This window comes from Choloepus didactylus, chromosome 16, assembly GCF_015220235.1.
Source record: "Choloepus didactylus isolate mChoDid1 chromosome 16, mChoDid1.pri, whole genome shotgun sequence".
In the NCBI taxonomy this organism is placed as follows: Eukaryota; Metazoa; Chordata; class Mammalia; order Pilosa; family Megalonychidae; genus Choloepus; species Choloepus didactylus.
Window position 1 is genome coordinate 29,660,582 of NC_051322.1, and position 14,009 is coordinate 29,674,590.

General features: G+C 33.7%; 1 protein-coding gene across 1 annotated transcript in view; it reads right to left on the minus strand.

The window, feature by feature from the left end:
* Positions 1-262: 262 nt before the first annotated feature.
* ME2 (malic enzyme 2) overlaps positions 263-14,009 on the minus strand; it is a 135,802-nt gene continuing 122,055 nt past the window's right edge. Inside the window, exons 13-16 of the mRNA XM_037805544.1 lie at positions 11,860-11,962; positions 7,705-7,775; positions 7,118-7,216; positions 263-2,857 (exon numbers count right to left, since the gene is read on the minus strand). Coding sequence (XP_037661472.1) covers positions 2,690-2,857; positions 7,118-7,216; positions 7,705-7,775; positions 11,860-11,962 — 441 coding nt within the window. The 3' untranslated portion in view covers positions 263-2,689. The remainder of the gene's footprint in view (positions 2,858-7,117; positions 7,217-7,704; positions 7,776-11,859; positions 11,963-14,009) is intronic.

Below are 14,009 nucleotides of genomic sequence, written 5' to 3' on the forward strand. Positions count from 1 at the left end.
TGGATTTATGAATGTTTTCCAAGGGATCAGGTATTCTGGAGTGTACTTTTTTTTAAAGTTCAAGAAAATAAAAGGTTTCAAAAGTGCCCTATACACAGCAAGCTTTAAAAAACAAGGTCCTAAAACATTTTTTGTATATAGAAAATTTTTAGTAAGAAAATATAAGAACACACATTTCATTACAATTAATATATCACAAGAGAGAAAAAACTCACAGCAATATGAAATTTTTAGACTGATTCCTGGACCCATCTACAGTAAGGCAATCCAGTATCATATATTCACACAAGGCATTTTCCCTTTATTTAAACTAGATTATTCTTTCCTTTTTTTTTTTATCCTAAATGTGAAGGTGAGAAAGGATAAGCAATTACTTTTGCCGTGTGTGCCTTTCTTGAAGTCAACAGTTATGACTGGGGTGTTACCAAAGAGAACACAAAAATATCAATTGCAAAAATATACTTTTAATTTCAGTTAATTTTAAAGGTCATTAGGCAAAGTATAATAAAACATTGGGCAGAAATTTAATTTTGTCAACTATTTGGCTAAAATCGATCTCAGAAATTCCCTATTGCACACCTACATTTTATAGAATTACTTTCTAATTGTTCTCACCTTTTATATTATTCATATAATACAATAGATCATTTAAAATATATCTTATAATAAACGAGATGCTCCATTGCTTTTTCAAAAGTATTACCTTCTCACTAGGTCAAAGTTTACGTAGAAGGCCAAAATGTTCTAGTTTGTTTCCCAATTTGATGCCATTAAGGCCTTCTCTTTGTGCCCCTCTCACAGTGCTGATAGGAAAGTTCTTGACTGTATTTCCATTTCCATTCAATAATAGTTACTTGTTAAAATACTGGTTGGTAAATAACAATGAAAATGATAAAGCAATATAGGATTTCTCTTTTAAGTACGCTATAAGCCATGTAGACTTGGTTTCCTTAAAATACTTAAACTCCATGAAGACTGGATTTTAAGCAAACATCTTAGTAAAATTGCTTTTCTAATTCAGCATATGTTCCTGCCTTCAGTAAGCCATTAAGCAAACAACCAGTTTGTAATTACTATATTTGTAATGCTAAACTGAAATCATTTCAAACAAAATATTTTTAGCAGTAATTTTTTGATGAAAGTAACATTAAAAAAAAACTTTCATCTTTAATTGAAACAAATAGTTGCTTATTTTATGACATTTATAAAACAGACTTCTTTGTTCTATTAGTGGATGAACCAATTGCATTTCTACACATTGCAAATGGCAGTGACATTGCAGCATTCCTGAAATGTTAAATTATATTCATTTAGAATCAATATGGGCAGAAGATGTACAACAAAAATGAAGTAATTTTTTCCTATAGAATATCACATTCTAACCTATCAATCAGTAACTGGAGAGAAAAATCAAATAATGTACATGCCAATAGGTAATTATGAACAATTTTTGGTTAATATTCTAGACCAAGCATTTAGAAGTTTTGTTCCCGCAAAGCAGCCATGTTAGGTAGACATATAGGAAAACTATTATTTCTCAAAATGCTTTTTGGATTTTCCCTTAGAATTTTCTAATATGTAAGCTATATAAGAAACCCTGGTCTCACTAGTCAATTATCTATTTTATTGGCATTAAAAATAGTATTTTTCAGTCTGAATGCTTACCAGATTCATCCCTACATTTAGTTTTAAATTAATTTTGGTGATTTTTAAAAATTAAAACTATACTCAGTGGGAAAAGAGTTACTCCTAATGATACTCAAAGGAATGTATCAGAGAAACATTCAAAATTACCTCAGGTAATAACAAGTAAAGTTGGAATAAGAGTATTGCCTCTCCAGTTAAATACAACTCATTCAGATATGAAACATGATTGATTTGTTCAGAAAAAAAGTCACATTACTTTGGTCGTAAGTATCTTATACCCCATCCCTAGAATCATCTAGAAGTAAAGAAAATGAAAACGTGTTTTTCATATTAAGCAAACAAATTTCTAGTTGGCCAATAAAATAGCATAATTGAAGCAATTTAAGATACTAGTTTTATTAAATACAAAAGTAATACTATGGGTTTTATACATGGTTGAAAACAAGGACTATTTTATTTGTCTAAAGGCAGCAGTAGTTTCTCTTTCACAATGATTATAGTTAAGCATGAATTTAGTTCCAGAAAATAATAGGATAAATTTTGTGTATTTCCCCAAATCTATCATCTAGTGTAAAGGAATTTTGGAGCATGAAGGAAAAATGAAACAGTTTTAGACAATAACAGTAATTTTCCTTCGGAACTTGGTTAAATTTGGCTTCTCAATATTTTATACTCATATCCACAAAAGTGAATTTCTGTTTTAGTAGCTCTAAAAGAACTAGGTGAGAGAAGATGGTAAATAGCAAACACAATGGCAAGCATGAATAAGAGTACAAGTCAGTAAAGACATTCATAAATATATTTTTAACAACTCTCTGGTGTAGTATGGGCTACAAATTATAATTAAGTCATTATGTTTGTTTGATTGTAGGGTGCTGGAGGACATTGATAGAGTCAATACATCTACCCTAATAGGTGTAGATTTGTGGGGAGAATAAAACACAGGAAAGGTCAGAAATCTTCTGATAACTTCATCTTTTTGTCTGGGGAAACAAAAGGCCGAGTTCCCTGCAGCTGGGAGTACTGATCAGTGGCAGTGCTTCTATTCCATTGTCTGGGGAGAGTATGACGCAGTTGCTGGCCACTCGTACACATCTGGCAGCAGGGAATCATATTCACTTCGCCATATTTTTTCTCTAATATATTTGGCCTTGTCTTCAGGTTCTGGGTATAGGTAAGCCATCTTGTTAGCATATAGATATTCTGTAACCTGAAAAACAAGTAAGATATTTATGTGGACTGCAAGTATTAACCTATTAGAGAAAAAGGACTATTCCAACACAGATAAATGAATATAGAAGAAATTACATTACTTTGACTCATTTCAAAAAATTCAGAAGCTATGGAAAGTTTAAATGATGAAATAAAAATCACCTGCAATCTCATCATAAATTTGATGTGTTTTAGGGTCACCCCTTCCCCCTAAAAAAGAATTATTAGCATCTCCTTAATACTTCAATCTAACAAACAATTTTAAGCTCCTCCTGTGTGTCAGCTCAGTAGATCTACTTAGGTGCCCAGACCATGTCCTTCCCCCACGACCCTGATGAAAGGGTGGGCTTCAGGGGCTGTCTTCCTGGACATGACTGGACCAGGGTGAAACCTAATCCAAAGTAAGCCAGATGCGTTTGCTCTAGAATTTGGATTAAGAGACATAGAAATTATTTAAATTCAGGTGTTGGATATTAAAAATGTAAGGTCAACTAAAGTGTGGGCTAAAATCTGTACATGGTCACTCACAACCACCATCATTTAGTGCTAGCCATATTCTAGGTGATTTACTTATTTAGCTCATTTAAGATTCATTAGAACCTTAGGATGAGCTAAGTACTATATTCTCATTTTATAGCTGAAAACACTGAAGATGAGTTTAAGTAACTTGCCATTGGAGTTAAATGACAGTGTGTTTTAAACCCAAAGAATCTATAATCCAACAGTTAAGCTAGACTATCTTCCACCGTAGCTGGCTTGAGTGGATTTTGATCTCAGTAACCTACCCAGACACTTTGGGGTGAAAATAAACCCTCTGAACCTCAGTGTTTTCATATGTAAAATGAGGTAATATGAAAAGCTTCCAAACAGGGTAGTAGACTGTTATGTTCTAGCTTTATTTTAAATTTTAAAAATTGTAATGATACTTGGATCCTATGGCAAAGAGTGACCACTATTAAAGTTCATTTCTGCTTCCAAAAATGAAATTTTAAAATGGTGTTTTTCAAAGTAATCCTCAGTCCCAGGAGTTCAATCTCACTATCTTTTGTGATAGAAAAATGTGTAGGAAGCATTTTACAAAAATATTAATATAATTGACATGAAAAAAGTAGAGAAGGACTAGAACCTCAGGGGCAATCACTAGCAATAAAGACCTAAGAAGACTAAAAAAATACAAGAGCCAAATAAACACAACACATATGTCATTAGTACAGTTTGCTGATCAAAGGAAAGAAAGCCAAGCTGCTACTCTCAGCTTGTATAGTAACAGGAAAAAAGAAATGATATAAAAAAAGATAGGCAGAAATTTCTGCTTCCAGGAAGATGGAGTAGACATACTTTTCCCTATTCCTTCTAAGTACAAGAACGAAACTTGGACATTATATAGTTAAAAAAACAAAACAAACATTTAAGACTCTAAAGATTAGTGGGGTGAAGAAGGCATACCAGCAAGAGTCCAGTACTGAGTTCCTTGGGTTTTCTTTCTGCCTTAGATAACCCAGACTTGGGGTTGAAGAAGCTGGCAGTCAAGAAATGCCAAAAAAGGCACTGACAACCTTTCTTTGCCAAAGGACCAGAAAAGGGGCAGTCTAGCAACACAGAAAACTTTTTGACTGTGACTGCTCTACTCCAGCCAAACACCACACACACAACTGAGGCTCCACCCCCACCCATGCTAGCAAAGGCCCACCAAGGAGCCTATACGTCTATCCTTGGGAGACTGTAAGGCGGCACCCAACACTCCTGCCAGGGAGGTGTCAGAGAGGCCAAGCAGAGAGGAGGACTTTCATTCCTGCCTGCCAGTAACAGGGAGCCTGTACCCTTAACACACATTGTGATGTCAGTGGAGACTACCTGGGGAACCAGAACTTCCACTCCTTGTTGGAACGATGTGCCAGAGAAGGCCTAAGGGAGAGTCTGGACGTTCATCATTGCCCAGTGGTGACGAGGTCACTCCACTACCCTGTTAGTAGAGACCAGCAGTAAAGAGTAACAAGATAGTACCTACCCCCTTCCTCTGCCAGAGTGGTGTGAGGAAAAGCCAGTTAAAAATGTTTACATAAGATCCAGAGTCTCAACATAATATGAAAATGTCCAGGTTTCAAAAAAAAAAAAAAAATTGCCATTCCAAAGGACAACTCAAGCTCTATGAAGAAGACAACCAATAGGTGCCAAAACAGAGATGAAAGAGATATTGAAGTTATTCAACAGATTTTTTAAACACCCATGATAAAAATGCTTCAACAAGCAATTATGAGCACTCCTGAAACATATGAAAAGACTCGGTAATGAAATAAAGCCTCAGCAATGAAATTGAAGATATATAATGAATTGAATGGAAATTTCTGAATGAAAGACAGTAGAACAGAAAGAAATTTAAAAACTCAGTGGATTAGCTCAACAGCAGAATGAAGTAGACAGAGGAAAGAATCAGTGAACACGGAAGACAGAACAACAGAAATAACCTAATCTGAACCACAGAGACAAAACAGACCAAAAACCTCACGTGATCAGGGCCTGAGTCTTAGGAGAGGAGGAGGAGGGCTGAGGGTTGCTCAATTAACAAGAGACATAAATCTACAGATTCAAGATGTAGAAGACACATCAAGCAGGAGTAATCCACAGCAAAACATTATGTAAAACTGTAAAAGTAAAGATAGAAAAAAGTCTTGAAAGGAGTGGCAGAGAACATCTTACATATAGGGAAAAAACAATTAGAATGACACACTTTTTAATCTGGAGGCCAGAAGGAGATAGCACAGTATTTTTCAAGTGCTGAAAGGAAAGGACTACGTCCAGAGAATCCGAGACTCCTATACTCAGTGAAAATATCCTCCAGGAATGAACAGAAATTCTAGACATTCTTAGATGAAGGAGAACTAAGAGAGTTTTGTCACCAGCAGATGTATCCTGAATGAACAGAAAGGATGTGATAAAAGGAAACCTGGGAACACCAGGAAGGAAGAAGGAACATGGTGAACAAAAACACAGGTAAATCCAACTGGCTTTCCTTCTCCTCTTGAGTTTTTAAAAGTTACATTGGATGGTTAAAGCGAAAATGGTAACACTGGCTAGACTGCCCCTTTCCTGGACCTTTGGCAAAGAAAGCAGGCTTGTGTTGAAGCTTTTGTTGTCTGTGCCTATTGGCTTTTCTGGACACAAAATTTGTCCTTAGAGAAAATATTTAAGACAGTTGTAAATGGGGAGGGTAAAGGGACATAAAGGAAGAATATATAAAATAAAGAAAATATATAATGCCATAAAAACCTTTTTTTAAAATGGCATATGAAACAACTACATACAGTTAGTTTCCCATGTGTCATTTATTCTATCTGCAACATCGCAGAGGGATCACTACCTTCACCAGCCTTTATAAATCAATACCAGAACAGGCAGTTTACAGAAGAAATACAATTATTCAATAAACAAAATAGTTTCACTACCAATAAAGGCTTTAAATAAAAATAAAATACCATTTTTACCTATTAAATATGTAAGATCTTAAAAAATAACAAGTCTAAGTATTGGCAAAGGTGTGGAAAAACAGATACACACACCTAAATGCTGGCAAGTAAATCAATACATTTTTTCTGAAGAGATATTTGGTAATATGTATCAGAAGCCTTAAACACATTAATTATTTTTGGTTCTTGTGATTAGGAATTTATCTTAAGGAAAAACAATCACATGCACACAAAGATTTATCTACAAGAATGTTTACTACAGCATTATTTAAAAGCTTCAGTGTCCCAAATGATGAAGGAAAACTAAGAGAATTTTGTCACCAGCAGACGTATCCTGAATGAACAGAAAGGATGTGAAAAAGGAAACCTTGAAACATAAGGAAGGAAGAAAGAACAAGGTGAACAAAAGCACAGGTAAATCCAACTGGCTTTCCTTCTCCTCTTGAGTTTTTAAAAGTTACATTTGATGGTTAAAGCAAAAATTGTAACACTGAAAGCAAAAATTGTAACACTGAGAAATAAACAAATTATGATCTAAAAAGAGACTGCCGTGCAGCATTTATGATCACACTAAGAATAATCACTGACATACACAAGAAAAAGTTTACAATATATTAAGTGGGAAAGTACAGCGTGAAACCAATTACATTAATGTGGGTTATAGTCTGACAGAATATAGGCAATCTAAAATTTCTTCTTTGTACCCTTCAAATTTATCTCTAATAAACTTACATTACTCATCTAATAAGAAATGTCATTAAAATTTATGTTAAGAGGTATAAATTTTTACTTACCTTAATAGCAATGTTAATAGAAACTTCCTGAATATTAGCAAGTGGTGGGTAAAGTCTCCCTTGGGCTAGCTCTTCATCTGTCAATTGACTTGTCAGTGCCTGTTATGAAAAACAGCTTTATACACACAGGGCTTGGCACACTTATAATCACAACAGTGATTATAATTACAATACAGACATAAGTATTGGTATTAATGTGGATTCTTCAGAATTCATCTTGCAGAGCCTGGAACTCCAACAGGCTAGCACTCCAAATAAACCAGTACATTCCATTAAATTTTCAGATACATATATTTTAATAAATAAATAAATAAATATATTTATATATACTTTCAGAGATATATAAGTATTATAGTATGTGTTATAAGTGTATATTATAGCATGTGTTATAAATGTATAAATGTGTTATAATAATTTAAATCATGATTAAAAATTAATTTTATGCAAAAGTAGACAAATCAAAATTTCCTTTTCATTCATAAGACAGATTTAACCCATATTCTCTCTCTCTGCTTTTAATTTTAAGATCTATTTATCTTTATAATCCATCCTTTATAAAAGAACTAAACAATATTTAAAACACTTACCTTTGCAGCTTCTAGGAAAACCTGGTCACTAATATGCCGGATGTCACTGAGAATAACAGCTAAAGCCACACCTACAGTACATTTTAAATACTTTATTTAGTAAGGTCACTTTTGTAATTATGAAATTATTATGAAAGGAAGCAAATACATTCCTAGATTTAAGCAAACAAACGGTATCGCACTTCCACTCCAAGCAGCTCCTTCTGAAAACAGAAAGCAGTCAAGAGAAAACAGAAATCTGAATCTCAAAATATAGTCACATGATCTTTGTCAACTGCTATAATTTTTTTTGCTGAAACAATTTTAGCAATATCCAACGACTTTTCTCAAAAGTTTTTACCTTTATCAAAAAGTATAAATGCACACAATTCATCAAGTCTTGTTCCAAAAACAGCAGCTCTTCATCCACCTCTCACCCTTCATTTCTTGTTCTACAAAGGCAACTACTTTTACTTCTTTTAGCTGATTATTTTAATATTTATCTCCCTGCCTCTTAAACAACATGCTTATAATTCTTCTGATTGAGTTTTAGTGATTCTCCACTGACCTGACTCCTTTCTGCAGGAAATAGGTAGCTCTCTATAACACTTCCAGCCTTTCCCCTTCTTCCAGTGCTAGAGCAGAATTCTGGTTTGATATTTATTGTTCAATCAGTGTTTATGACTTCTTAAATGCTACTACTTGAAGCATTTCCTTTTCTGTATAACCTTTTGTTTCCCTTTAAGTTAAATACTGTCCTTTTTTTTCCTTCAGTATTTAACATTATTTCACTCTGGAACTCTCAGTTCTCCAAATCTTCTAATATTTCTCATGTATTCTCTGATTTCATCCTCTAGAATAAATCTCTGTTGAGGCCTTCTGCTCTGTTCAGTCTGGTCTGGTGGCTCTCCATTCTAGATAAGGAACTGTTATCCTGGAAAATCCCTTTATTATCACAGGGTTTCCCTTTGCTTCTTTCAAAATTGAATCCATTTCCTAAATCCCACTTCCTTGAGGTCTTCATTCTCATTTCTTCTGGGACTTCAATTAAAGCTATGTCTCTCAGCTGTTTTTCTGTATGGGGGCAGGGGGGGGGGGCACATTTTTTTTTTTTTTTTTGGTCTCCCTGTGCTTCATTCTGGATAGGTTCTTCTGATCTGTCTTGCAGTTTATTAATTTTCTTTTGCTGATCTCCGAGCTGTAGTTCTTTCCCTAATTTTAATCCAGAATTACCTAAAAACCCATTAGCCTTTTGATCCTTTTAAGGTTTTTAAAATTTTACCCAGTTGTTTTGGTTGTTGGATGCATAATTCAGACATTACCAGAACCTTAGTTCTCAATTGCTTCATAAATAGGCTTGCAGTTAGTCTTTAGTCTTTCTGTTTTCAGGCCTATTTTTACTCCCATTCTTTGGTCCTTTTGCTTTTCTATATTTATAGTGCCAATAAATGTTAGGACTTTATAAAAAAAATTTTAAAGTAATCAACTGACAATTTTTAATAGTAGAGTATGATATTTTAAAAATGGTTTTGTTAAAATCAGCAGAAAAGCATTTTCTTCTATGCCTTCATGCCCCAAGAGATACTACTGGATGGAACAGATTGAATTTGAACATTACCACTAAGAGAGATTATGGATGATGGGAGAGTTTCTGTTATAAATGGTAGGTCTCAAGAAGTAAGCAGAGTAGAATTTTAGACAACCACTACTCAACGGAGGGGAAAGGAAGAAATTTCATATACAAAACCACGAGGATATTCACAGGATAAAAACCTTTACTTGGACAGTAGTCATGGCGTGAGCCCACATATGCTATAAGTCTACTTGTTAATAAGAGCCTGCTGACAGCTATTCAGGGTGAGGCCTGCTGGAGGAAAGACTGACCCCAGTGCAAAGGAAGCCCAGGCCAGCTCCCTAGTTCACTCAACAGAGTCATTCATCAACATGAATGGACACCTAAGGATCACCAGACATTTATGGGAAAAAAGCCAGCACTAAGGAAGAAACATTTAAAAGAATCCTAATAAGAATCACCAGAGAAATTTGAGTATTCTGTAACCTTAAAAAAAAAAAGTTGCTACTAAAAAAGTTAATGGGAATCAAAAATGAGTGTTGAATCACTGAATTGATGTGTGATATTAACCAATTATTGTTAATCTAGTGTGATACCAGTATTATGGTTATGCTAAAAATACTTTTGAGATACATTCAGAAGTAATTTTGAATGAAATTATATGAAGGCTCCAGTTTGCTTTAAAATAATAATAATAAGTAGGGTGGGAGGAGTATAAGATTAAATAAGACCGAGTTATACGCTGATAACTGCTAAAAGGTGGGAGATAGGAACATGGGACTTCATTAAACTATTCTATTTTTGTGCATGTTTGAAATTTTCCATTACACAGAAAAAAAAATGACTGTTGAAACAAAGCATACTAGAAGTGCTAAAAAAAACAGGACAAACATAGATGAATGAGAAAATGCCAGAGAAACCTCCCATATTACAGAATTTAAAAAGCAGAGGTGAAAAATGTGCAATAAAATTTACAAGTCAAGGACAATAAAGGGATTTGATCATGACTTAACAAATTCCATAAGGAAGAACCAGAAGTGATGAAAGAAATGATTAAAAAGAAAAACACAGAAAAAGCTAGTATATATAAAGGAATGAGACTCTCACTGATACCAGATTTCTCATCAATAACAGTGGGTGATAAAAGGGAATGGAAGAATCTAGCATTACCACTGCTTCCTCTCAAACTGCACTGCATTTGCTCCACTGCCTTGTGATCACAACCACCCTAAAAATTGAGACGCTTCTGACTCAGGACCATTATTGAGGTTGTGGTCAGTCTACATAGAAATTAACCATGTTCCACAGATGATTTCTTAAAAACTCAATCTACGCAAAGAGGTTTTTTTTGTTATTGTTCATTTTTGTTATCACAATTACCTAATATCTAAGATAAATTATTTGCCACAGGTATATACCATTTGGATAAATGCTAGATTTTTTAATTGAAAAAATATTTTTCTAAGAGTAAATGTTAATTTGTCGTAGTCTTAGAAACAACATAAAATAAACACCAGGCTATAGCCAAAGGTTAAAAAAAAAAAAAAAAAGTGGATGGAAGAATGTTTTCAAAATGACTTTGGCTCTACAAATCTCTACCCAGCCAAACTATCAGTCTTGTGAGAAGACAAAATAAAGACATTTTCAGTTACGTAAAAACTCAGAAAGTTTATCATACATGCTTTATAAAAAACTTTGATTCAAAGATGTACTCCAGAAAAATGAGACACAGCATGAAAGAGCGTACGTGTGAGAGAAGAGTCAGAACAACGTGGGATTCAAGAACCAGTGTGCTGTGAAGCAGGAGCAAGAAGAGATGAAGAAAGCTGGCAAGAAATTACAGTAGAAATCATTCTACTTGATGTTTGAAAGACTTTACTTTGAGTAAAATTCTGACATTAGATGTATACTCTAGTGTATTTGTTTAGTGAATAACATTTACATAATCATGATTTTCAGTTTCAGAATCAATCCATAGACAAAGCACAGAAGACAAAGGAACAATGTAAATATAAAAAAATGAGAAAACAAGAAAACCCTCTACAATGTAGAAATATTAACTAACCAAAACTGAAAGATGAAATGAAAAGAGATAAAGCTAAACGGCAGATTTGTTTCATTTTTCATTGTGGCAAGCTAATAAAAACTGTCTTAAGTTACTAACAAAAGCTCTTTCTTTAGGTGTGTTATATAAAGATAAAGCTAATAGAAAAATTAAAAGTAATAAAAATTGAGTGGTGGAGAGGGGAAGCAACGTACTAGAAGTTACATATACACTATATATATTATTTCATAGTGGGAATAGTCTAGAGTTGATGAATCAAGATAAAGAGGGATAATAGTATCAACTAAGATGGCAACCACAGAAAAGCTAAAAACAAACCACTGACAGTGGTTATATCTGAGAAGTATGATAAGTTTAATTAACAATATGAATTAACCTTAAGGGGAAAGAGCAAACTTGCTGAATTCCTTGAGATTCCCTGTAAATTCATATCAAAATTCTGTAAATACTGTTATTTTAATCATAAACTCTAAAGAATTCCCTGAAATATTTTATGTAATTAACTATTTTTCTATAACATAAATAATGTGACATTTACCTGGAAAAATATATGCATTGTTTCCTTGACCTGGCATAAAGGATCGCCCATCAATGAGCTTCACTGGCCCAAATGGACTGCCACTTGCAAACAAACACCTTCCCTGTAATGAAATGAAAAGACCTTAATTTTATTACATTATGTGGACTTGAAAATTGAGGAGAATTCATACTAAATTAAATCCTGTAGTAAAGACCAATATATTACTTGGACACAGGGCATAATTTATTATATAACATAATCCTTTCATTAAAATCCTTTTATTAGAATGAGGTTCATTTTATGTGTAGTACATCCAAATAAAGGTGAAAAATGTTAAACTTTTGAAAACCTGACAATGCTTTTATGTCCATTAAAATGTAGGTGGCCAACAAATACCATCCCAAATAATACAGATTGATGTAAACATATGTGAATGAATGGGGAAAGCAATAAAATTTTAATTGCCACCAATTACTGCACATCTGCTGTTTCTGCTTTTTACATGTTAACTCAGTTAATTTAGCCCTCATAAAAGCATTACGAGAAATGCATATCAAAACCATAATATGATACCACTTCATACCCACTAGTATGGCTATTCTTAAAAAATGGAAAATAAGTGCTGGTAAAGATGTGGAGAAATAAGAACTCGAGTACATTGTTAGTAAGAATATAAACTGGTGCAGCTTTGCTATGGAAAACAGTTTGGTGGTTTCTCAAAAAAGTCAAACATAGAACTACCATAGGACCCCACAAACCCAGTTCTAGTTTATCTACCCAAAATAATTGAAAGCAAGGACTCTAACAAATATTTGCACACCGATGTTCATAGTGGCACTATTCACAACAACCAAAAAGGTAGAAGCAATCCAAATGTCCATCAACAGATGAATGGATAAAAAAAAAAAGTGGTATCTATATGCAATGGAATGTTATTCAGCCATAAAAAGGAATGAAGTCTTGATACATGCTGCAACATGGATGAACCTTGAAATCATCACGTTTGGTAAAATGTCAGACACAAAAAGACAGATATTGTGGGAATGCACTGATATGAAATAACTCAACGAACATGCAAATTCATAGACACAGAAAGTAGAGTACAGGTTACCAGGGGCCAGAGGGAGTGGGAATGGGGAGTTAATGCATACTAGGTGCAGGGCTTCTGTTCGGGGAGATGGAAAAGTTTTAGGACTGGATGGTGGTAAGGGTAGCACAACATTGTGAATGTGATTGATCCCACCTGATTATATTTTTGGACATGGTTGAGATGGGAAATTTTATGTTGTATATATGTGAACACAATTGAAAAAAAGAGAAAGACTAAAGAGACAGTGATAATTAAATGCAGTACATGATCCTGGACTGGATCTCATAATGGAGAAAATGCCTCAAAGGACATTATGCAACAACTGAAAAAAATTGGTATACTGCACGCTTCATATGTTAAATTTCTTGAACTTGATAACTGTACTCAAGGTGGTTACATAAGTGAATATTCTTGTTCTTATGAAATGTACAAGTAGTTAGTGTTCAAGAAGTATTTTGTATGTAACCTACTCTCAAATGTTTACAAAATAGATGGGGGTGGGGAGAGAAAAGAAAGATATACAAGTGTAGCAAAACATCAAAAGTTTGTAAATCTGGCTATCTGGTAGGAGGTATACTGGAGTTCTCTTATTTGTTTTTGTATTATTTTTCAACTGTCCCATACTTTTTCAAAATAAAAAAATTTAAAAGATTTAAATGTAGATAATAAAATTGCCGAGATAATGAAAACCCAAACCTTATGAGGTTATCATGATCTCTATTTCACTATTCAAAAAATGAGAAAACTAATGCTTAGAGAAAGTTCTAAGTAATTTGCATAAAATCACACTTCAAAAACTAAAGCAGTTAAATGTGAATCCAGATTTTTGTTAATAACTACACTGCCATGGTCTTTGTAATATGCTCTAATGGCAAGACAATTTCTAAAAAAGGCATAGTATAACTATACTATCATCCCTGAAAAGAAAAAAATGGCACGTTGCCTTATTGAAGAAAATCAAAATCTGAACTTGCTGTATCCATCAATTTTAGTACTAAGTTCTGCAATGGTGTATAATAAATTTTACTGGCTCATTCAGTATTTTTAACAGAAACAGATGCCCATGCAGTTGAAATTG